Source organism: Cryptotermes secundus, unplaced genomic scaffold, assembly GCF_002891405.2.
Source record: "Cryptotermes secundus unplaced genomic scaffold, Csec_1.0 scaffold336, whole genome shotgun sequence".
NCBI lineage: Eukaryota > Metazoa > Arthropoda > Insecta > Blattodea > Kalotermitidae > Cryptotermes > Cryptotermes secundus.
The window spans coordinates 54,582-81,201 of NW_019720567.1; the positions used below are offsets into that span (position 1 = coordinate 54,582).

The 26,620-nt window shown below is 38.3% G+C and overlaps 1 protein-coding gene across 9 annotated transcripts in view; it reads left to right on the forward strand.

Annotated features, from left to right (window-relative positions):
* The first annotated feature begins 4,695 nt into the window (after positions 1–4,695).
* Positions 4,696–26,620, forward strand: part of LOC111868902 (aldehyde dehydrogenase, dimeric NADP-preferring) — a 35,347-nt gene continuing 13,422 nt past the window's right edge. For 2 of the 9 annotated variants that reach the window (XM_023859994.2, XM_023860001.2), the window contains exons 1-6: positions 4,696–4,725; positions 5,483–5,654; positions 16,992–17,029; positions 17,704–17,847; positions 25,408–25,503; positions 25,584–25,805. In XM_023859994.2, the coding sequence (XP_023715762.1) occupies positions 4,711–4,725; positions 5,483–5,654; positions 16,992–17,029; positions 17,704–17,847; positions 25,408–25,503; positions 25,584–25,805 (687 nt within the window). In that variant the 5' untranslated portion in view covers positions 4,696–4,710. Of the gene's footprint in view, positions 4,726–4,834; positions 4,943–5,399; positions 5,655–6,673; positions 6,740–16,305; positions 16,378–16,481; positions 16,704–16,731; positions 16,878–16,991; positions 17,030–17,189; positions 17,266–17,703; positions 17,848–25,407; positions 25,504–25,583; positions 25,806–26,620 lie in introns of those variants that run through there. The other 7 variants (XM_023860046.2, XM_033753268.1, XM_023860010.2 and 4 more) reach the window with 7 other exon arrangements.

The window sequence follows — 26,620 nt, forward strand, 5'->3', positions numbered from 1 at the left end:
GTTATGCCCGAAAGTCGTGAAACACCCTGTATAAAACATCTTAGAACACGTGTGTAAGAATACACGCAAGATCCTTGTGTCACAGTAGAATGCAGTGCTGTTGATGTTGCTGAATTAAGGAAGCAATCCTATCTGGAATGGTGCAATACTTTTGCCAGTTGTAACCCAGATTGAGCTTTCTGTCATCCTTCCTGTATTCCATGCCATTGAGACACAGATATTAGGTTGCCTTTTGCTCCTCTCCTGCCAGTTGAATGATACGTGAAGTGTCAAACAGAAAGCTTTTCATTCCGGCACAACTTGCCTATGTAGGGCTCTGCTTTGGTTCATAGTAGAAGGTATGAGTTGAAAATGTTTGGACACAGAATGGACATTTGTTGATCTTCAGTAGTGTAAGTACTACCCTAGAAGAGTAGATTCTGCCCTCATGTTCTGGAAGTGATATTTCCATGATAGTATATCTGTATAATGCACTTGTCTAATGTGACACCTGGTCAAGTTTTATGTCAAACATAATTCCTGTCCACCTGCTTTAGGTGTGCTACTTGCACTTGAAATTGATGGCTTCTTTTCAGAAATCTTAAGTAACAATAATACACTGCAGAGTCTAAAATAAGATGAAGAGTTCTGACTTATGGCTTGTATCTCTGTATAGTCCACTGAAAGCCAACTGATGTTTTGGAGGAACATGTCTCCATCTTTAGGGTCAGAGAATAAGCCATGTAAGAAACCACCATAAACCAGATGGCTTGATAAATGTTAAATTTATTATGAGTTCTGAATTTAGGTTAACTTTTATGAATTGTCTGTGGAGCTCAGCTTGACATCCATTGAGAATTGAAGGATATGGGTACAAAAAGGACGTAATTAGAAATGAAGAAGTCAAGATATTTCATGTAGCAAAAAAAAAAAAACAGTATATTTTCATAGAAACAGCAGTATGTAATATGAAGTTCTTTACAGGATCAGTAAATGCAACTGTAACACAAATGTGCATGATTTATTGAGTATTTACTTATTTCTCAAATTTCATAAACTCAGTTACATCCTTATTCTAACAGGAGCTAAAATCTTATGACCGTAATCAGCACTCAGTCCATGGGGTCAGTAGACAATATAGCACAGTCATTAGTCAAGTAAGATAATGAATGGAAGACTTGTTGATCAGTGTACTCTTATATTTTGAATTGTGTAACTAATTAACTAATTAGGTAAGTAGATAATGGTGTTTTTTCATTCTGTTTCAATGCATAAATATGTAGTGCAAGCCAAAAATAAAAAATCATATTGAAACAGAAGTGAATACTGTCACAGACCCGGGTTTTGACCAGTGAGTTGATTTATTGGATATTCAGTAGTCATAACTACAAATAATTATATCAGTTTCAAGATTAATATAATTATAACATGTAAATAAAATCTTCAATATCTGCATACATTAGTCATTGCTAGGTAACCAATCTAAACAATGGCTGTTCCTCTGCAGAGTTTTCCCTGTACTTTTCCTGGCAATGAATTTTAACACAGGAACTACAACTGTCACACTCCAGATATCAGTGCACTGTAGCACACATAAGGTCTTCAGATCACATGTTAAGTCTTCACAGTCCTCTCCAACTGTGAATTTCCCGTGGCTATCTTCTACTGAGAACTGACTGACTGACATGTAGCACCAATTGTCTTCAAGATAACTCCTCTGCAATGACCCCACGGAAAATATCATCTTCTTTATTAAAGATGCATGTTTAGAGATTCATTGCCTAGCAACGGATGTCCTATTGTTCCTTGCATTTTATTGGCGCAGACAGCATAAAAAAACAGTTTCCCCTATGTTGTTGTCTTGTTCTTAAGGGGGGTGTTTATTGGCTGTTGTATAAAAATTGGAGTTCTTCTATTGTCTGTATTCATTGCCGTGAGAATGTTTAAGGACAGTCCTGTATTGTTATAGAAACGGCCCATATGACACAGTACTTAAATGACAGGTTGAATGTCACTTTTGCATGAATGGTTACTGTAGTCTAGTTTTCTGGTAGATTCCATAAACATTCAGTAATTATGTATTACTTAAATTGACTAATTCCTACTAGGAAAGCTGATAGTTTCCCAGCTTGTCATCAAGTGCATGGGAGAGAAGGGAAATGAGTACAAAAAATTAAAAATTTGCTTAGTGGGGGGTGGAGTCCAACTGGGTCCACTCGGCATGGCGGCCACTGATTCTCCTATTGTAGTCTGCCCTGGGTGATTATGATGATGAAGAATTCTTGGTGGAATGAAGATTGGCAGGGGAAACCGAAGTACTCGGAGAAAACCCTCCCCAGCACCAGTTTATCCACCACAAATCCCACTTGACCAGACCCGGGATCGAACCCTGGCTGCCACAGTGTGAAGAAATGAGTACAAAGATCTGTTCAGAAAATTTGAAGGGAGGACTTCTTGGAGGATATGATATTAAAATGGCATTGGAGGGTGTGGACTGGATTCATTTGGTTCAGGGTAGGGATGTATGGCAGATCTTTGTGATGATGATAAATCTTTGGGTTCCGTGTAAGGTGAGGGTGGGGTATGTAATTTAAAGACTTTCTGAGTTACTGTTATTTTCTCAAGAAGTCTATGCTCTGGAGTTGGTTAATTAGTATGTATATGGCAAGCTTTATTCTGTGATACAGTAAACCCTCGCTAATCCAGATTACTGGGGGAGAGGTCATTGGATTAAGCAATAATCTGGATTATCAAAGCAAGTGTACTCCAAAAAGACAAACTTGGAACACAAATAAATGGAAAATTTAATGATATATTGTATATGTAGTGCTGATGAAAATAAATAAAAAATATCGCTGTAGAGCCTTTATAGAAAAACCATGAAAAGACAGTCCATTTATTCATTGATAGAAGGCTCAGATATTGTACTTGTTTTGGAATATAATTATGCAGGTCGAGTTTTGTCTGAACAGGCAAGTAACTCATCTGCCTTCCTCAATACTGTGTGTAGTGCATAATTAGTTAAGCACAGGGACAATTTTACCTTTTTTATTTCCAGTAACATCACAAAATAAGAAGGTAGTGAAGTCCTTGTATTAATAACACTTCTAATCTTAGAGGCGCCGGTCACGGTAGCCGAGCGGTCTAAGGCATGTACTGTCTTCGCTAGCTTGGAAACCGGGATCGTGGGTTCGAATCCCACTCAGGGCATGGATGTTTAGTTTGTGTGTGCGTTTTTCTGTGTTTGTGTACAGGTAGAGGCCTTGCAATGAGCTGATCACCCCCCCCCAAGGAGTCCTACCGAATGTGTAAGATCTAGAAAAACTTAAGTGAACGGAGAAGTTCATGGAGGTAGGCCTAGGCCCACTGGGGCTGTAGTGCCAAGGAAAAAAAACTTAGAGGTAGGTAAGGTAAAGTCCTCGTGCTTAACTAATTAAGCAATGGGCCATGAAGGCGTTTGGGGAGTGGATGTATACATCCCGCGTTTTCTTGACCTCGGCACTAGTTGGAGGTGATTGGTCAGCTTTATGCCCCATCCTCTTTACCCCCAGGGAAGGAGCCCCCGGTTCCTATTGGATAGGAGGCTGGGTAGGATGACTTGGTAAAGAGAATTCTTAACCCTACCCGTACTCGAAGCTGGGGCTCGACACCAAGGCAGAATGACTGACTGACCGTCCGTTCTAACATGACTTTGACTGACTTGACCGTACTCGAAATCCAACCTTACCGTAGCCAGTCACTATATCGGCTCCGACATTTTAATCTTGCAGAAGAAATAGTAATTCCATGAACAGCGTAAAACTACATATAAAGAAACTGGAGTGAAACACTGCAAACCAGAATCATAATAATACATGTTAAATGTCGGACCTCAATGTTCATGTTTTGTAGAACACGTCTTCAAGAAAGGTGTAATGAATATGGGAACAAAATTATGCAATAAATTACTAAGTAAATTTATGAAAGTGGAAAAATGAGGCAGTTTATTCCTATTACAATAAACATATACTCTGTACATGAATGTATGTTGTGTTAAATTAGCGGAATGTGATACTTGAATTGGCTTGTTTTACGGATTTGATCTGTATGGCGTCGTAGTACGAAGGAACGTAGATCACATATATATGTTATTTTTACATATGTATATAAGACTTATCCAGTGTCAATAGTTTGACTAAAAAGAATGAATAAAATTGAAGTGAAAAATGGTTGCTATAGAAAACGAGGAGATACGCAGCAGGAGCCATTTAATGTAGTTACAACAGGACAGGTTATGCCAACATGTAGTTTTGTGAGCAGATACCGACCTATCGGAGGAATATGCCGCCTCCATATTGCTAAGGACTGGATGGCCGACATTCGATTTTGCTTTCACGCCAAGGTACACATAATGTCAGAGTTGGAGTTATTTAATGAATTGACGGAATATTACAAAGAAAGCGTTCTTGTTTGAAATTAGACCTGTATAGGTCCAAAATGGCGCTCCGTTACATTGTCTCCTATCCAGCAGGTACAAGGCCAGATGGCCGAAGCGTGAACCTAATGCCGAGGTCAATTATTCGTGGAGGTTTGTTACATGAAGTACATTTTTAGCAATATCTATTGTATTGAAATGGGACAGGATTGGGTACAAGAGCTTATTGCAGGTCCCACATCGAACGTTTGTTTGTACGGCGGCCAAGTTCCCACTTGACAGTAGGATTGTGAAAACATCAGGTGACGTTGAAGGTCATGACCTCCCATAAGGTATTGTCAGAAGTAGCTATGTACGCTGCAGGCATAATACCACAACAAGTGACGTAAGGACATTATATTTTTCTTACTGAATTACGTGACAAATTGAAAGTATTCTAAATCGATGATTTCCAAACTTCCTTTCACCCATCTGTACGAGATATATCTCAACCGAGTACACGAAAAATAAGTACAACGACCAGTTTCCGTAAGCTAATATCGTTCTATGGTAAATTAACAAGGAACTATGATAAGTCTATTTCTTGTAGTCAGTATTTTGTTGCAATTGTACAGTTATGATTGCGATCTTCTGGGTTATAACACCGTGTAATTTCCTGGCTGGTTAGCAACTTTACGAAGGAACCAGCCGCTTCTATTCTTAGAGTATAAGTGGCCTACCTCGAAGAATTACGTCATAATGCAGAAAACAATTGAATATAAGATACCTTCTACTCCTAAGATATATGCTGTAAATTCCTTCGAAACTTTATTAACCGCCTAAGAAACAGCACGAAATCATAATTAGAAAACTGATGTGAACTTCTACCCTGAAGATGGTAGCAACAGTATCCTTCAAATCGTCACAAACCCCACACGAAATTACACGACGGCATAACCCAGAAGATCGCATCTCAATTTTCAGATCTCATCCATTCCACGGTTACTTCTGCTTCTTTTCCTTGCAGGAGATCGGCGACTTTCTAAACGCGGTGTGAAGGTATATATATTCCTGTGTGGGGGTTCTGCATATTCGAATTTTGCCCGGCAGGGATCGGTGGGGCGCGCACGGAAAGGAGTCGGGGAGCAGGGGACCGCAGTCTCAGTGTCCAACATGTGGGACGGCGAGAGAGTTCGTCGGGACGAGGCAGTGTCCGTGGACATTCTAGAGCTGACGGACTCTGCGGAGGAAAGCAGTAGTGGCAGCATGGACGAGCAGAAAGGTGAGTGAGGACTGAAGGCTGGATTTGGGGGCTTTCATGGCTGTCACTGATACAGTAACTCAATGTAGTTCGGTAATCCATCGATGTTTCTTGCGTGGCTTACGACCCTAAAGACGGAGGTGATACATTCCTCAAAACGTCGGCGGACTTCTACCCAACTACGAGTGCATGACGCTGCAGCCTAGAACGTCGTATTCTTCGAAGATTGAGGGTGTTAGTGAGAGATGTGAGAAAAGCTATAGAATGGGGAGCTATTTCTGTTCAATATTTTGTTGCATCCTCTTGTGCAGAGCACTACAAATAATATTGTATTCTTTGCCAACACATGCTTACGAAAAATATAATAAATATTATTTATGTTCATTTCCCGCATTCTTCACGTAACATTTCCAGGGTGATTGCTGAGCAGGATTGACAGGAGTGGGGCGCGAAGAGTTCACTGCAAAACAAGAAATATCTAGCTAATTTTCGATGGGAAATCTATAGGGAACAGCCCCCTTGTGAGACCCAGGTCAGATGGGAATTTGATATTAAAATGGTTTTAAGAAAATAGTCTATGAAAAGGATCCAGTAGCGGGGTTTTGTGATGATGGCACTGAACCTTGGACTTCCATGAAAAGGTGTTCAAGAGAAACTCTATACTATGTAGTCACAGCAATATGGTACGAAATAAGAGCCAGTGATATTACACTAACATTGTAGTGGTTAAGATATTCCACAGTATTCTGTCGTATACACGCACACACACAAAGGAATTAAAAATCACATAGCCTAAGGAGATTCACGATTAAATTTAAAGAGTACATTCAGGAAATTTGTATTATTATCATCAACTTGCACTGTGATCGCTTGACGTAATTTAAAAAGCGATGGAGGCGTGTATCGCCGTGTATCACCATAATGAACGCTGATGGTATATATGGGCACGTTTTTTTTTTCAGCCAGTACGCAAACCGTTGTCAGTTGATGCGTACCGGAATATTTTCAAACGTCATACACCTGACACTTGAGTAAAATTATAGCATAAATTACCAGAAAATAGTTTCGAAAAAGAAGCGGGTTATGTATGTTATATAACGTTACAGGTATGTATCATATAAACAGCTGTGTTAGAATTGTTTTGCTTCCATATAAGCATGGAAAATATTTTGATCTGTTAAGGACATGCCACGAGGGAAATATTATGTAGTTGTAGTTTAGGTTGTCCGCCCCTCTGCATATTGATACCCTAAATGTTTGTGACACTATTCACGAAACATATACTCGTACTATGCTAGACATTGTTAACTGCGTGTGGTATATCTTATATGCACAACCAGACATTTGCTTTAAACGTAATGCAGAATGCAAATCGGAAAGAGCTAATGACCATGGAATTTTTGCAGGTCATTCATTTTAATTAAAAGTAAATATGCGGCGTTAAATGTAAATAAATAACAATGTATAGACGAATTGACAATTATTTCATTTTCTTAAAATATAACGACACGTCATAACTCGACGATAATAATGAATCGATCAATTTATATTCATTTTCCGCTCCAGATTATCTCACGAACAACTTCCTAAAGTCTGGGCATATTATTTTAAACCGCGCGTAAGAGCTCATTGCTCTGTACGTTTTAAAGAGGGAACGTGTAAAAGCATTATGCTGTTATGTGTAAGAAAGTTATTGAGCACGCATTTTTCCAACGAAATTTCTAGTAGTGTCTCTCTTTCTTCTTCTTCTTCTTCTTCTTCTTCTTCTTCTTCTTCTTCTTCTTCTTCTTCTTCCTCTTCCTCTTCCTCTTCCTCTTCCTCTTCTCCTCCTCACCCCCTTTACAGACTTGACGCATCTTGTCACGGGGCTAAGAAAATGTAATGAAATCTGTTTGCAATATTATCTGAAAATCTGATGCAACTAAAAATTTTATAAATCTGCTGTCTCTGTAGAAACACTGGAAATCAACATATAAGTAAACTGAAGATCATTTGCAATAAAAGTCAATCGCATTTTCGAAAGGAAGACTTATAGGCCAAATAGTCTATGCTTAATTATTATGACTAGTTCCTATTTACAAGTATCAGGGTATTTACATAGAATTCTGCTAATATATCTTCAGCATAAACTAAATATTTCGCCAGAAAAGAATATGTGGACGTGTACTGCAAATTTGAACACGATAACTAGTATGCATTGTGTAGGTCTACATTTCGGTGTTGATACCGTATTGGCTCATTCATACACAATCTGGTCGATTCTTGGATAGTTCACGTGAATCATCTCAACTTCTGAGGAGACACATCAACAAATGAGATGAGAATATCAGGAATAGTAGGAAGGCATACAAAAGTACGCATATGGAAAGGACGTTCTCGGGGAATATGACGTTACCTAAAAAACGCTTTGGGCGGTCTAAGGCATGCACCGTCTTCGCTCGCTCGGAAGTCGGGATCGTGGGTTCGCGTGTGTGCGTTTTTCTGTGTTTGTGTACAGGTAGAGGCCTTGCGACGAGCTGATCACTCGCCCAAGGAGTCCTACCGAATGTGTAAGATCTAGAAAAACTTTAAGTGAACGGAGAAGTTCATGGAGGTAGGCCTAGGCCCACTGGGGCTGTAGTGCCAAGGAAAACAAAATGCTTTAGACAAACAGCAGATCTTGAGGGAGATGCATGGGACGGAAGGGGCATGAAACTGGCTCAGAAGTTTTTCCACTGGTGTGCTTCAATATTAGAGATGCTGAACCTTCAGGTTTGACTAACAGAGATTTAATTAGTTAGTTAACATACAGCGGGGCACGCGGTAGCGTAGTTGGTTCGGGCACTATGATACAAGCCGGAAGGCCGCGGGTTTGATTCCCAATGAGGCCATTGGGTTTTTCAATTGATCTAATCCTTCTGGCAGCACTAGTGACCCTGGGGTCGACTCAACGTCTGACAGAAATGAGAAGCAGATTTTTTTGGGGGGTAAAAGACGGCCGCCGCGTGAGGCTGACAACCTTACCGCCATCTGTGAACCGACAGTATAGAAAATGTGGGAGCCTCGATGTTTCACAACCTTATAGGCCTCTGTGGCCTGTCACAGGGATAGCTTTATATTTTTACCTTAATATATAGCATTAGGTTGGGCTTAGGAGTCTGTACCCCACTCTGTCCCCCTTTTGAGCTTTGGAACATTTCCGATGTCTCTGTTAACTTAAAAGGGCTGTCGTCTAGTATGTGACGCCGTCTAGTTTGGTAGATAGGTTCCTCCGAAATGTTGGTACATGTGTATCAAATTATCATCACATCCCAGAAGCATGGGCGCCAGTTTTGGGGGAAGGCGAGGAAAATTAGGGGTCTTTCCCCCTGGATTTTGAAAAAATAAAATCAAAATTTGAGAAAAGAAGGATACATTTCAAGTATTAATAATAAATTTAAAAGCATTTGACATATACTCTTCTATCCTAAATGCTCTAGGGCAGGAGTAGATAATTATTTGACACTGGCGGGCCGCATTTAACTTCCACTTTCGCAACGCGGGCACACGACTACGGATAAAGAAAGACTAAAAAATAGAACACAGGTGTTGCGGCATATTTACTACATGGTCTACACAAAATTTTTGTTGCAGTTTTATAGATATTTCTGGATGCAGAACATTCTTCTACCTATCTTTCTGTGTTCCTGTTGCCCCCACTTGGAGCATAGGGCATCCGTGAAGCTCTTTATTTCACTTCAGTTTCTTAATCTTAGGCAGTTGGTAGGCTCCTTGGACGATAGATGAGCCCACCGCAAGGCCGCTACCTACAAAGAAAAGCACAAATGCAGAATAAACTCAGACAAACATCTATGCCTTGAGTGGGTTTCGAACCCACGATCCCAGTGATCGAGCGAGCGAAGCCGTTTCATGCCTCGGCAAATGTCATTGGCCTTGCAGAATGTTAACAACTATATTTTTAAGGCAGCTTTATATTTTTGGTTTTTCAAAATTCGAAAACTAGCCTAAAAAAAGAAGGGCCCACGGGCCACATGTGGGCCGTCCGTTGCCGAGCCCCTACCGTAGGGCGGCCATTAAAAATAGTCCTAAACAAAGTAAACGTAGCTTTCTAAATGTATTTTTCTAGCTGAACCCCCTCGGAAAACTGGTCTCCCCCCCCCTTTGAAAAAAATCCCTACCGTTTCCATGCCCATAAAACCGTCTGTCTTGGAAATCATCGCCATGAGAAGCTCAGATCTCCGTTAAGTTGCTCGGGATCATGAGAGGCTCACAACTTCGGGCCTCGAATCGAGGAAGACATTACTCTGGTTGAAACAGGCTTTCGCTAACCCAGTTTAGCGCCACTTTCGTTTTCTGTACACCCTTCCGGTAGAGACTGGTCCCAGCCGCAATGAAAGTAAACGACTACCAGCTCTAGGAACAAAAGTGAACCAAAGGGTTTATTTCCAGTTGTTTAACCATCCATGGTGCAACAATAGCAAGATTTAAAATTAAATCCTTTTTTAAATTCGTCACTGCATTACATGTCTCGGCTTACTCATCAGATGCGTTGAAATTGGGGGGAACTGCTGTGCTTTCCGCTCTCCTGCGATTGGTACTTTCGTATTTACAGTGTTTTAAAACGAAGTCCATGTACTCCTAGTTCCTCTTTCAATGACACATGCATTGTGTTTTTGTGGTATGCCTGTTATCCATCAAATGTGCAGTGCGACATGATAACATCTGAAAATACTGAGAACAATCACAAATAAACTCTAATACCAACTGCAACAGGATGCTACGATACAACACTACGAGCAAAGGAAAATGACTCGTGTGTTGCTGCAGTAACACAGAGTATAATGTTCGTCATAAGGGCGTTTTCAGCGAAGCTTGTGTAGGTCGAAATGTTGCCAAGGGCCATTCTCGTCTCAGCGTGAGTCAGTGAATAATATATTGGGGCTCCTAGGCGCGAAGTATCGGACACCCCGTATGCATGGGAGCTGGCCGAGTTATTTCCAAAATGGTGACAACCAGATAATTTGCTATGAAACTTGTACTCGTATTTAGATCGTGTAAAATTGTATCTGCTGATCACACTAAACTATTCAGGATAGAATAATATGTTTTAAAGAATTATGACAATTCTTTTATATTAATGTCTGGTATACACTTCATTTTTCAATTTTTATTTTTTCTAAAAATTCAGGGACGAAGCAATTGCCTGTCTTGCCTCCCTGCCTACCATGATGTCTATATAGCATCCTGTGATGGGGAGATTCGTGAATGATAAATTGGAAAGGATATGGAAGGAAACGGTCATGTTCTGTTTTAAAATAAGACTTTAAGCTTTGACGGTGGCTAAGGTTAATCAAATCTTCTCAGGATATCAGTTCTATAGATCGGTTAAAAATAAAACAATTTTCACGCACCTATCAGCAGGGTATTCATCTGGAATACCATCCCGGTATACTCCTGGAGTAACTGAAGAGAACCGCGAAACATCTCAGAATAGCCGATCTTGGACCGAGATTTTAGCTCAGGACCACTTGATTATGAGATAGTAAGTCAAGAAATAAACCAGTACAAGCTGGCGGTTGTTGGTTTATTGATCGGCTTACTCTTTGTTCCCGAAAATAGAGACGATATTTTCCTCTGAAACGCTGGTCTCGGTTCGAACTACAAGGCGTTACAGCTCAGCTCCACATAGTCCACAACTGTCAGAACTTCAGATCCAAGAATTTGTAGGCAGTTTCATTTTGTCTCGCGCTGAAGTTTGTGTATGTCTCGCGACTAAGTATGTGTCTCTCGCTGCGTCACTACGTCACTGCTGACCTTCACAACAACGAGTACAGCATCAAGAATTAATTATAAACCGGTCGTCCATGGACTCTAACGCGTCTCAATTACGACAAGATTCCAGTGCTATGCAATATCCTTGAAATCTCAAACTGAATCTGATTTTTCATGCTTTCGTCCATTTTTACTTTGAATTGCTGATAACAGCGGTTGTCGTGACATCAGGAGAATGTCTGTCAGGACTGTGGCCAAGACAGGGAGGTCTACGACGGCGCTTAGGAACCCTGCCATGACACTTCTTTAAAAAAAAAGATGTCAAACACAGGCCACGGTTAATAAACGCTGTATTCTCTATAAAAGACGTTGTTATTTCAATGATAGACTATTATCTTCACGAAAATATTTGAAATGAACTTAAAAAATATTCTTCTTAAATGTTTTATACAGATGAAAATATAAGATATCATAGCTTGTTTAGCTTTGAAGCGGAAACTTTAGACTATTAAATTGGTCTTGGTTATTTAACGACGCTCAATGATCAGTGAATAGCGAATTGGGATGATTTGGAATGAAATGGTTTCTACCTAATCGAGGTCTTATCCAAGAATTTGGTAATTCAGGATATTGTTGTGTCCCGGGTGTGATCCGAACCAAACACCTCCCAAATAGAAGTCTGGACTGTTGCCGCTAGACAAGTCTGTTCAGAGGCAAGCCTCTTTATAAGCATGTTCACCCCGTGAGCCGTTTATCATAAAATTCAATATTTAAAAATGCAAATATATCATTATGTAAACAACGAGAACAGGTCACGTCCATTTTTTTTTCAACCTGGAACTGCCTGCTAGGCCGCCCTGACAAGTTTTTAGGACTCTACGCCTGATCTCTGCAGAATAAAACAAATTAATTCCTTCACATTAATCCACTGAACGGCGACGCAAGCAAAACTGGGGCATGACCTCAGCCATGACCTCTACTAATTTTTCATAGAGTTGCTGTATTATTAGGAAGACGAACATATACGAGTAGTCCGTAATGGGAGGTGAGAGGGGACATGAGAGGTAGAACTTGTTTTGGGAAACTTCTACTTATTGACGGCCTTGTCTTCAATCTGTTTACATAACCAAGACTCTGGAAGTCGAACCTTATAAAAATTCGATCATCCATGGGTAAAACAAGACTGGCTTATTTAGGTTAGTTTTTTTGTTTTTTTTGTTTTACATATTTAGAGGTAAAAAGGTAAAGTTGTCCCTGTACTTAACCAAGTAAGCACTATACAATGAAGGCGTATAGGGGAGTGGATGTATAGACCCACGTTTATTTTACATATTTATTTAACACAAATGACCGCGTGGGATTCGTTCAGGCTTCTTTGATCAATATATAATACGTATGATGCTTAAATAATTTCAGTGTCTTGAGTTATGTTTAGTGGGATACAACGCCGTGTAGTCCGTCGAAAATCCAACTGATTTTTGGGAGGAACATGTCGCCTCCATATTGTTGCAAAACGTCCTTTGACTTTCAGAACACTACAACATTGAAAGTCATATGTCTGCACACCGATTATAACTCGCTAAATATTTATCGGGTGAACGGAGAAGTTAATGGAGGTAGGCTTAGGCCCACGGGGGCTGTAATGCCAAAAAAAAATATTTATCGGTGTGAAGTTGGGAACAAATTTTCTAGAGTAAATGAAACAGATTTCATACCCAGTACATTAGTTCTGTAAATCTGTAGGACCTCGAGATAGTTAAGATTGAGCGAATGTGGGCAGAATGGTTTCGCTGTGCGTTTGCCCACATTTCCAAATTAATGATAATGCTTGTCACCTTCTCAACTTATGGCATTCTGTGAAAATCATACCTCGTGTTGGTTACCTATCCTAAGTTATCAGCATTTCTTACTGTTTCTTTTTAGATTCGTAATCAATGTAATATGTTTAAGATGTGAGGCTTTCACGGCGGTGACTATGAAGAAAGCAGTCTTCTGGGATTTGGTACCGTGTATATGTCGTGTTAACCGACGTTTCGGAGGAACGTATCGCCCCCATCTTCAGGGTAGAAGAAAAAGTATNATCCTTAACTCCTGCACCAGCTGAAAGCGAGCGGTCAGTTTCATCTTTCAGCAAGCATAACTAACTCCATGGAGCTGAGACCCTGAGAAGCAGTCAGTTGCTCATCCACTCAAGAACTTCACGATATTTTATGGCGCCCGAAGTTTCATTACCATGCTCATAAAAGTCCTCCGCTGGTCCCTATCGTAAGACAGATCAATCCAATCCATACCAATCCATCCTGTTTAGCTTAGGTCGTTTATTCAAAATATCCATCGAAGTATGAGGTCCTCTATAATATTTCGTAACATTTTATTTTGGGGTGAGTTGTTAGCCGCATATCCAACCACCAAGCTGGCGGACCATCCCTTATTTGCTGTCCTCGACTGTTTATTTAATATATTCACAGCTAACCTCCATGTCTGGAGGCCCTCTCCTCCATTCACAGCCTGAGGACGCGCCATGCCGCGGTGACGTCCAAGCACGTTCATTTACATTTGTTGTTTTCAAACCTTGTTTCGTCCACTAGTTTAATTTCTTGCTTAAGATTATATTAACCCTTTGAAGAACGAATTTCTTCGAAATAATTTTTACTTCAGAGGGAACACGTTGATTTCTGTTATAAAGACCGGTCCGTTATTGCAGAAACAGTCGCTGTTTATTGTGAGAATCATATGAAACACACAGATGCACTCTGAGGGCAAACTACAGAGATATCCAATGCTAAAGCAGATAGTACATAGAGTATCCACTGTGCTTCAAGGGTTAACGGATTATTTATTGACAGACGTAAATAGCCTTAGATCCTGAAGCCTCTGTCCATCTGCAGGTCGTATTCGTTACCATCCGTTGTTTGGAAACCTATCCAAATCTTCCTCTTCTTTTACTATACATCAGTGTTCAAATGCATATATTTTGTCGGAGCCAGAATAGCTAAGTTAGTACTGTAACTAGGCTATGGGGTGGGCAGCCAGAGAATCGGGGTTTGATTCCCGGCCGGGGCAGAGACATTTGATTCTTCCACAGCATCCAGACCGGCTCTTCGGTCCTCCAGACCTCCTGTTTAATTGATAGAGGGGGCACTTCCCCGGGTGATAAATCGTCAAGGGCGTGAAACTGACCATTCATCTTCATCTAGTGTTGAAGCTAAGAATGCATGGAGCTGTGTCTCCACTCTCCCATTTACCTCCATGAAGTGGTGCGTCAAATTTAAGGGGATGGTCTTTGTATTTCCGATTTCTGAAATTTCATTTGTACTGTCAGTTATCTTATCTCGCGGTTTCATGAACAAATCTAGAATGGCGGTTCTGCTAGGAAACGATTTTCGTGTGTTCAGAATACCAATGCAGCAAATGTGTGAACTTAACGAAGGTTGGGCTGGATCTGAGCGAGGTTCTCACAGCAGTCTGTAGGAAGAGTCCTGTTTCGTGGAGTGTGATGCCATGCAGTCCGGTAGAAGCCCACCGACGCAGACGTCGAATAACGCCAAGCACAGCTTGCCGCCTGCTTCTTGTTTGGCTTACTCTTCCACCCTGAAGATGGAGGAAGTGCATTCCTCCTAGAAGGCGGTGGGCTTCTATCAGATTACACGGCGTTATATCCCAGAAGACAGTACTCTCGTGAAGGGTGCTTGGTCTATAGAAAAGGTTAAGGTAAAATTAACCCTGGGCTTAATTAATTAAGCATCATGCCATGAAGACGTATGGGAACGGAGGTATATTTCCACCATTCGTAACCTTCGTGCTGGACGGATATGCGTTGTCACTTCGGTGGCTTTTACTTTACTCCGGGGAAATTGCCCTCGGAACTCACTGTATTGGAGGCTGGGAGGGTCCCCTAGAGTCTGTCTGGACCTTACGAAGAAGAGAGAAATTTTTTACCCCTACTGGGAATCGAACCCCAGTTTTTCGACGTTCCGGGTAGTAGCGTAGTCCCTATACTGACAGAGTTAACCAAGCTCCACTTACTCTGTAGTTAGTTACATTAAATAAGTTTTGCATAAGATTGCTGACTTACGTGATCTCAAAGGAGCATTATCTTCTGGGATGTGATGCCGTGTAGTCCGGTAGAAGTTCACTGACGTTTCGGCGGAACGAACTGCTTTCATTTTCAGGCTCGAACAGTAAGCCAAGGAAACAACCAGCAAGAAAGAAGCATAGAGCAGATCCTTCAAGGAAGAAGCAAGCAGAAAATAAGAGGTCTACTAATTGCTACTGGTTTGGTGCTTGGCTTACTCTTTGACTCTGAGGATGGAGGCAGTATGTTCCTCCGAAACAGAAACTGAGCAGTTTAAATTGGCCTTTACTCTGCCATTCTAGATTCTACTTTAGAGGCAAGACTTTCAGACTCGATACACGTTTTATGAAAATGTAAAGAGAAAGAAAATCCTTGGTGCTTCTTTAATTGGCTTGGCTAAACCTTGACTCCAATTACGCGTATGCAGTGCAGACAAATTGTCAGAATGGCTAAACGAACTCCTCGTCAGTATCACAACATGTACACACGTACACACATACAATCAGCTACGAGATTGAGAAAAATAAGAAACGAGCTCATTTAAAATATTCGTGTAGGCGTTTCTTACGTTGAACAAATTTTCATCGTTTATGCCTGTACTGAAACATACAAATAACAATTCGTCACTCTATAATTTTGTAACGGTCGGAAAACAAAATGTATATTAAGGAGATAGTTTTCGTTAATGTGTATTAGAATCTGCCGGTGATAACAGAGAGAGCTGATTAGTTGGACTTCGGACAGAGCCGTTAACTCTGATAAGATCTACAACTTGTTTTCATGAATAATGTTGGCCTTCAGTTTTCTTTATAGATAGATACACCCATTGACTTTAAATCTGATCAGAATTAAATTAGCAACAGCGTTTCGACACTGTCATACTGGTGGATAGACGAACGGATCCGAGAATGAGAACAGGCATGTTAATCACTTTGTGTTTTTTATTCTGTGTTAATTCACTTTCGAGTAACGGACCATAGAATAAGTCCTCTCGAGATCCTTCGTTTTTTACGTAGTAGCAACGTATTTAATGTATGGTACATGTTATTAACATGATTACAGTACTTTTCTGTATGCGAATTTCGTTCCAGTCCAAAGATTATTTACAAGAAGTGCATGCGAGACTGGGGCGGCAAGGATAAACAATTGTGGGATTTCAGTAACCACAGCGTATTTTCGAACGCACCATATCAGATCGCTGACAGGCTAAAATTCGAAGATAACCGAGTGGGAGGCGTTTATAGGTAGGGTTTTGCTGTTTCTGCCGGATGGTAGAAGTTATTAGGTATAATAACGTTATTGGTTGCAGCATGTTGGGGATTTCTACTCCTGTTTATTTAGGTTTTTAATACATGACAGTGTTCACATTTTTTTGTAGACAGTGTATTTTGCGGGAAAGGTCTCTTGGGCTATTTTATGTAAGTGCCGAATAAATTTATTTATGTAAGTTATATTGTTTTGAATCTGGAATTTCATTGAAGAGGTGCCATGGTAGGTTGAACTGCTATGAAATTTCCAGTGCTTTGTTTCAGGTGCCTGTGAGAACGGAAGAACAATGGGCCATTCTGATGTAAGTAACATTTAGATTTTATGCATTAATTTACACTGAATTGGATGTCATGTTCATAAAACTTCCTGCCTTTTGTTACAGTTGAGTTTCTAATAAACAAGTTCATAATAGCTGTAAAGAAGAGTTGTGCGTCTCTTTAAAGCATAGTATTTGTATAGATTTGTAATCAGTTCATGTCTGCACCCACCCAAACATTCTAAATACAATAAATTAGTCGCCAGTCTCACCCTCCAACAGTAAGGAAAAAATTGTTTTGATAGGCTTCATTTTTCTGATATACAAACTATTCCATGGAGCTGAGTCATTCTTAATAAACCAAAGGTTTTCCAGTCACTAAAGAAATTCTCAGCATTTTATAGGACATGAAAATTCATTTCTGTGTTCACAAGAACCTGTCTTTGGTAAATATCCTGAGCCATATTGTTTCAGTCCATACCCCTTTATCCTGTTTCTCTAAGATGCATGATATTATTCTTGCATCTATATCTAGGTTTTCTAGTCATCGTTTCCTTCAGATCTTACCAGAACCTTATATGCCATATCAGATTCTTTATTTGCAAGAAGAAACAAACAGTGCCATGAAATTCTGCAGCATATGAGTGACAAGTGTTTCACAGATATTGATCATATTTTGCATGTTGGATTGCTAGATATGTGATACATGTCTTGTCTAGGTTGTGCAGAGAGCGCGAGATGCCTTTGAGGCTGGACGCACAAGGTCCATTGATTTTCGAGAGAAGCAGCTCAAGCAGTTGCTACGGATGTATGAGGAGAATACAACTGAGATGATTGAAGCACTTGCGAAGGACCTGAGGAAGGTAAGTGGCCATAACTTCACTGTAGAGGTTAATCACATTTTCGCTGCCTTTGTATCTGTTCTAAATAAGGATAACAAGCATGAGATCTATACGTGTATTTATGATAACACCTAATGAACAAAATTAAGAAGTGAAGATTACTATCTTCTGGGGTGTGGTGATGCTGTATAGTCTGACAGAATGTTACCAGCATTTTGGAGGAACCTTCTGTCTGCAACTTAAGGGCCTTTTCTCTTGTACCTTGAAGATGAAGGTGGTGGATTTCTCCAAAACATTGTTAACACACATTTTGCTGGATTGCAGTGTCAAACCTTTTGTAATCACTAGAGGAAGAATTTGAAATTTTTTAAATTTAGGAAATATATAGCTTTTAATTTCCCCTTTTTTCATAGAAGTACATCTTGTTATGTACCTGTCTTCCCTATGATTTTTGAACTAGCTGATAGATTTTTGTGGAGTCTTGTGCGCATGTTATTCCATAGGAAGCCTTTGTACATTTTATTTACATATAATTATCACTACTAGTGTTGGCCATGTGAACTTGTGAGGTGTGATATATTATCTGGGAATGAATCATGAAAAATTATTAAAATGTTGTTGTTGTCGTTATTGCTATTGTTTTGTTTGCATGGGTTGGGAAATGGTGTAGAATATGTAAGTGTGCAAAATTTGTGTTTAGCTTTTGTTTTTATACCACGCAAAGCAGAAATAGAATACCTAGGTATGACTATACAGCAAATTAACATGGAAGCAGCATGTAGTCAAGAAATGAAAGCAAGCAGACTTAACCATTAAACAATTAAACTGGCTAATAGGCAAAAAATCAAAGCTAACAGTTGAAGATAAAATTCTGATCTATAAGACTATAATCATGCCTATTTGGACGTACGGCCTGGAATTATGGGGCTGCACCAGCAAATCTAACATAGCAATAATCCAAAGAAGTCAATCTAAGATCCTACGAATGATAGTTGACACACCATGGTATGTCTCCAACGCAACTCTCCACACCGATCTCGGTATATCTTCCGTACAAGACGTAATCCAACGAAAAAAGCAACAGACATCACGACAAAATCATAACTCATAGAAACCCACTCCTAAAGACGCTATCGACAAGAGAAGACAACACACAACACAAATGAAACTGGCCAATTGACCTGGTTTTGAATTACTGAGGATTCACCGCTGGATGACTCCTCATCAAGTCATTTAAACAGCCACAACATTAGCTTATAGAATGTATATTCTGATTGCTGATCAAACAAATAAATTAAGAAGAAAAAAAAGCTTTTGGTTTGATGTCTGTGATTAATGAATAAATGAAATTAAGCGTATGTAGAATTTTGTGTATATGGAATGAGTTCTTCACAGTACATGCAAATTTTGTATGAAAAGCTTTTGGTGCATTCACTGTGAAAAGCCATGATCATATACCTGTTAGATTTTCCATTTCCTTCTATCTGGCTGTTTGTATGTAACAAAAGAACCACTGAATGGACTTACGTGGTAAATACTGAGAAGTTTTGCTAAAATTTGGTGACGCTCCATTTTTACTCAAAATTGAACAACAATAACAGACACTTAGTGAAAAATCGTCAGAATTACTGGGTTTTTGGACTTCGTCCATCATCCGATATTCCAAAATACCAGAGATCAACATTTCGGCAACTGGAATTTTTTCCATCCTCAGGTGACAGGGAGACACCAACTCTTTTGGGTCCCTTAGAAAGAGCTAATCACTGGATTGAGGTTAGCAGTTACTGAGGGACCCTCACTGGAATGAGGTTAGCTCTTTGAAAGGGACTCAATTGAGTAGTTGTCTCCCCCCACCCCCACCCCACCACCTGACGACAGAAATATCCAATTTTTGAAATGTTGTATTCTATAGTTTTATGCAACACCCTTTAGAGCCTACAATAAAAAATGTTTTGAATAAAAGTCATTCATTCATTCATTTCCTTTATTTTCCATATATCCATACAGGTAACAAACCTAGGATGTGGAAATGGTCCTTTGAAAATAGATATATCAAAATACATATACAAAATTACACGAGTCACATAATCAAAATCACAATCAGTTAACATAAATAATAATATAAAGGAAAAAAACAATAAGATTTTAATTAATAAACATAATTTAAAAACAACTTGCTATAAAACTTGAATTAATACAATTTTTTTTGTCCATGATGTATATACAGTGTCCATCTTGCAGTGCATACACTTTTACCTGTCACTTCACAACATGTTTCGGCACCATAGTGCCATCATCAGGTGCTCCATTTACACCAATCTATTGCATTGCATGCCATTATGTCAATGTAAAATTATTTAAAAAGTATTTTAAAATATTCATCAATTATAATAAATTTTTTGTATACTAAAATCTTGTTAAGATATTCATCTTCTCTGTCCCAATTCAAAAGCCGCGCATGGTTCCTCCACTATGGGAGTCATTCCTCTTATATGCCGTGTGTATCTGCAACGTGAGAAATGTACTTATTATTATTACTTTCAGCTTCTATCTGTTATGTGTTGTATTATAATGTTTAGTACTCACCGTGTGTCTCGTGATGCGTGTTCCCTTTTTGGCTGCGGGTGTTGTAATGTTGGATGTGTGTGTGTCTTCATATTGATTGAGCTATGATGTTGTGGGGGTAAGTGGTGGGGTTGTGTTATGTTGTTCTGTGTAAATACAATACCAAAACATAATTAAACAAACAATAAAACTATGCACAAATATAATACAAAAAGAACAAAAATGGAAATACACAAACATGAACCCTACAGCCCAAAATATACACGCGACAATAAAACTACACAAACACAACACACCCATTAGACCCATAATCAATTGGAGACATGCACCAGCATACCAAATAGCAATACTAATATCTAGGACACTACTAGAATATTTATAATTACCAAACGTTACTCCAAACAACTAATGAATGATTTCAACACCATCATAATAGATGAAAACATAAGATTATGTTCTTTTGATATAGAAAACATGTATACAAATATACCCAAAAATGAAATAATGAAATTAACTAAGAATATACTACAACACAATCATAACATTTACACAAATACACATAGAGAAATTATGTGCATATTGAATATCATACTGAACCAAAATTATTTTCAATATGAACAGAAATTTTACAAACAAACAGATGGTTTAGCTATGGGAGCTCCAACATCTGCAATTTTAGCAGAAATATATATCCAGAACATGGAACAAACACAAATATACGACATATTAATGAAACAGAACATAATTGGATATTTCCGATGTGTTGACGACGTACTAATATTATATGATATAAACAAAACAAATATCGACGAAATGGTTATAGAATTTAATAAACTGCAACCAACAATAAATTTCACAATAGAGAAAGAGAACCATAAATCTATAAATTTCCTAGATATAGGAATATATAGAGAAACAGAAAATTTGCAATTTTCAGTACCCCGCAAACACACAGCAATGGACATATTAATACCAAGTGACTCATGTCATCCACAAGAACACAAGATATCTGGTATTAAATACCTTATAGACTGAGTAAATAATTACCCCATTACCAAAGTAGCAAAAGATACTGAGATAACTACTATAAATAACATACTCGTAAACAATAAATACAACACAGATATAATTACTAAACTAACTACAAATAAAAGAAACCAAAACATTACAAAAGAACAGAACATCACAGAGAATTCAGAGGAACAAAAAATGAAATGGGCAACATTCACATACATAAGAAAAGAAACAAGAAACATTACAAAACTATTTCGTGACACAAAATTAAAAATAGCATTTAGAACCAAGAATAATTTACAACATATTTTAAAATCAAAAACACAAACGAGTAAATATAACAAAAGTGGCATATTTAGAATGAAATGCCTAGTTTGCCCCATGGAATATATAGGACAAACAGAGAGGAAATTTAATACCAGATGTAAGGAACACATACATGACATAAGACACAATAACAGCAATACAGGATACTTTGAACACACATTAAACACAGGACATGCATATGGTACAATAGAAAATACTATGGATATCATAGCAACAAATAAGAAAGGACAGTATTTAAACACATTGGAAAACTATCATATATACAGAACAACAAAGAAAAACACACATATGAACAATATAAATAAGGAAATATATAACCCAATATTTCATGAACTACACACAATTTACACAGAACAACATAACACAACCCCACCGCCTACCCCCACAACATCATAGCTCAATCAATACGAAGACACACACACATCCAACATTACAACACCCGCAGCCAAAAAGGGAACACACATCACGAGACACGGTGAGTACTAAACATTATAATACAACACATAACAGATAGAAGCCGAAAGTAATAATAATAAGTACCTTTCTCACGTTGCAGATACACACGGCATATAAGAGGAATGACTCCCATAGTGGAGGAACCATGCATGGGTTTTGAATTGGGACAGATAAGATGAATATCTTAACAAGATTTTAGTATACAAAAAATTTATTATAATTGATGAATATTTTAAAATGCTTTTTAAATAATTTTACATTGACATAATGGCATGCAATGCAATAGATTGGTGTAAATGGAGCACCTGATGATGGCACTATGGTGCCGAAACATGTTGTGAAGTGACAGGTTAAAGTGTATGCACTGCAAGATGGACACTGTATATATATCATGGACGAAAATCAACGCAACAGGACGCTAAAATACAACATTATGAATAGTAGTCAGTTTTTTTTAATTACCTATATTAACTGAATTAAATACATTACAGATTTACACACTTATGACCAATTATGTTGATAATATTCATTCATGGAATAAAGAGAATGATATAAAAACTTCTTCAATGCAGATTTAAAACTTCTCTCATTAGTAGCCAACATTTTTATTGTTTGAGGAAGATGATTAAAAGCTTTCATACCTGATATGTATGCGCCTTTATTGTATTTTGTTAGGTTAACTGCAGGTAAAAATAAATTATTGAAGGCTCTAGTTTTGTATTTGTGAATCTCATTGTTAAAATTAAATAAATGTTTATTATTAATTGTGTATAAAAGGAATGAATATATGTACTGAGAGTAGAACGTCGTTATTTCAAAATTCTTAAAAGTGTCCCTACAAGAATAACTTTCTTTTGCAATATAAAATCTTTGTTAACACAAGAAGAGCCACCCCACAAAATTATACCATAACTTGTGATAGAATGTATATGAGCAAAATAAATTAGCTTTAACATGTCTAAAGGAACAATATATTTTATATTTCTCAATGCATAACATGCAATGGAAATTTTATTATTAACATAATCAATATGTTGTTTCTACGGAAGAGTATCCCAAAAATTTTGTCTCAGTCACATTTGTTAAATTTATCTGATCATAGTTAATTTGAGTAGTGATATTATAATAATTCACAGGTCGAAACTCGACATATTGAGTCTTATTAACACTTTGTGGACCGACGATTTAAATATTTAAATCACCCTGGGTACCGGCGTTTTTAAACCTACTACCCTAACTTGTGCACTGTTCACTTTAAAAATTAATATAAAATTTCCTAATTAATTTTATGAATTAAAATTTTTGGAGAACACTTTCCAATGCTCCTAGAAGTGCTTGAGAGTGTGATATTTCTGGAAACATTCCCCTTTGTGAAGTGGCATTACAGAGAACTTGCAAATGTAGACATGCTCCTTTCTTTTTGAACTGTGGAAACACGGCATTGCCTAGAAAGATGCTTCCCCTTGGAATGTTCACTCTTCACAATTTTCACGAGGGTATGTTTCCGCATATCACCCAAGAGTCGCCCTGTGGGATCTACATGAGGCTTGCGTGGGGTGGGATTGGATGGGCACGATCGCACTAAGTCTGTGTCTGACTCTGGTTCTGCCGCCACCATCTGGTCTGTAGCCCAGGGCTTTGCCACATTCATCAGAAATGCTTTGTATTTCAATTTTGAATCAGGGTTTAGATTTTTGTGATTTTTTAAATTTTTTACTGTCCCCGCAATGTTAGTCACCGCAATGTTATTATTACCCCCATTATCGTCAGAGCTACAGTTAGTTTTACTGTCTGTGGCCACAAGTGGCCACAATTATTTGCTATCCCCTGTCACTGCTGCTCTCTCAAACGCCATAACTACGCATCTCACAAGGCAGGTCAGCTGGCTCATCAGAAAATAATTTGTCCTTGTTCATACCCCAACACCAACTACTGGCTGATACATACAGCTTGAAGAGCAATAAAGCATTATCACTTATAGTGGCTTAAGAAAACAGCGAGATCAACTTACTGACAAGTGAGCGAATATTCCAGAATTTTATTACGCCATTGCGTGCAACTTGGGTGGCGGCAGAGAGATGTATAGTGTGTTGCAACTTATCATGTTTTAAAAGCCTGTTAACAGGCGAATGGTCCGCCATGTTTAAAAGTGAAAAACCTTTTAAAGGGTGCGCGGTCCGCAAAGTGTTAAAATTCAAGGTAAGCAAATTAGCATTAAACCATGTATTTATATCTTTGAAAGTCTCATTAAGATTTATTTCAAAGTTTAACTTATTAGTGTCAGTTACTATAATACTGGTGTCATCTGCAAATAATACCATATTATTATTTGCATTTATTATTTTAGGTAAAACCTTAATATAAAGCAGAGAAAAACAAGGGACCAAGAATCAAGCCCTGTGGAACACCGCATTTAATTGTTTCCCATTTGGATGAGTTGTTACTGTCAATTCTATTACCCAATACAACTCTTCGACATCTACCTGTCAGATAAGATCCTATAAGTGTTTTGAATTTTCCTTCAGTTCCATAGAATTTCAATTTATCCAATAATATTTTATGGTTAACACAATCAAAGATAAAGCACACATTTATGCCCAGTTGTTACACTAGGTGTGCATATCCTGGTTTGTTTGTGTGGATCATTAGTGAGGTTTTGAAGAACTCACTGTCTCCGTGTTCAGAAGACCCCACTCTAAATCTTCACTGCCATAAAAGCCACAAATCTCACATTTTTATATGTTGAAAATGATGTAAATATCAGTGGCATAAACTTTTTCAGGTTATATCTGACAGATTGAATGCTACTGGACTTTGTTATTGTAGAAGATAAGTGCAGACATGGATCACTGAATTATATAACTATTTCATAGCTCATGCTATCCTCAACATATTTTATAGATTGAAGCATACGAAAGAAAATAGCCATTCAAAAATTTATGTGATGATAGTTCACTGAAAGATGTGTAATGTGTGATAAGGCTAGTTATTCTAAGTGAAGAATCCATGAATAAGGTGACTGTCAGATTTGTATGTTTAAGTTTTTGTTACTAGTAACTGATGACTTTGGGTTATGAAATTTGGTATGATAACATTTTTTTAAACATAATCAGAAATTGTGTCAGATTGAAAAAAAAAAGGAGCTTTCCCAAGATCTTAATGCTTTTGATCCTGTAAGATTGTACTGTACATAACAATTTGTTTATCTTCATTTTGCAGAGCAAGCAAGAAGCTGTATTGTTTGAAATCCAATTTCTGATAAATGAAACAAAAAATACCCTTTTTAATCTGCATGAATGGACAAAACCAGAAAAGGTAAGGTTAAATAGTCATGTTCATTACAAAGGTATCTTTCATCGGTTCTCTCAGACCACTCATGACTGTTTCATTTTCAGCCTCCAAAAAGCCTTGTCAATGCTATGGATGGTGTGTTAATCTACAATGATCCATATGGGGTAGTACTGATAATTGGTGCCTGGAACTATCCCCTTCAGTTGACTCTCTTGCCAGTTTCTGGAGCCATTGCCGCAGGCAACTGTGTCATTATCAAGCCATCAGAAATTGCTACTGCATCTGCAGAACTAATGGCGAAGCTTGTTCCAAAATATCTGGATCAGGTGAGAACACTGCGTTGTTTACATTTATTATATGAACTTTAATGTGATTCGGAAAAAAAAGGTAAGTGCAGCTGTCACATATCTATTCAGCTAATTTTGTATGATACTGTAGTCTTACAGAGTAGGGATAGTGCAGTTGCTGAAGCGACTTGCTACTGAGAGAACAAGGCCAACAACATATGATTGTTTTCATCTTGGTTGTAAGTGATGTACAAAACAAGTACTACCTACAGCTTTTCTATATAAACAAGTGATTAATTGTTGGCAGTTCAGATTTTGTAAACAACAAAATAATACCTGAGAATGGAATTTCTCACAGCAGTATGTACCACGGTTATGGCTGTGGGATCTGACACCATGTAGTTGGGTAGATATGTACTCATGTTTCAGAGAAACCAGTAAGCAATAGAAACTCTGTTCTGTGGTCATTCAGATTACATGCAACCTTTCGAATGTTCATCTACTCTAGCATTTATGAGAATTTTATCTACTAGAATATAAAAACTGTGCACCTAGATCTGCTTCCAATGTTCTGAGTCCATTTCTTACTACCCGGGATAAATTATTTTGTTAATAATGTTTCTGAGATGCTGGTAATACAGTATTAGCTAATGTTTTCAGACGTGTGAAAATAAAGTGCATGTTTCCATAATTTATGATGCTGAATCATTGGCACCAGTGTCAGGTTTGACATCAACTGTAATTTCAGCTGACAGCAGTCATTTCAGAATTTGTATTAATATTGTAACGTGTTGGGTTGATGAATACGCCGTAGAGATCGTTAATTGGTTTATTTAACAACCTACAAATCTCGG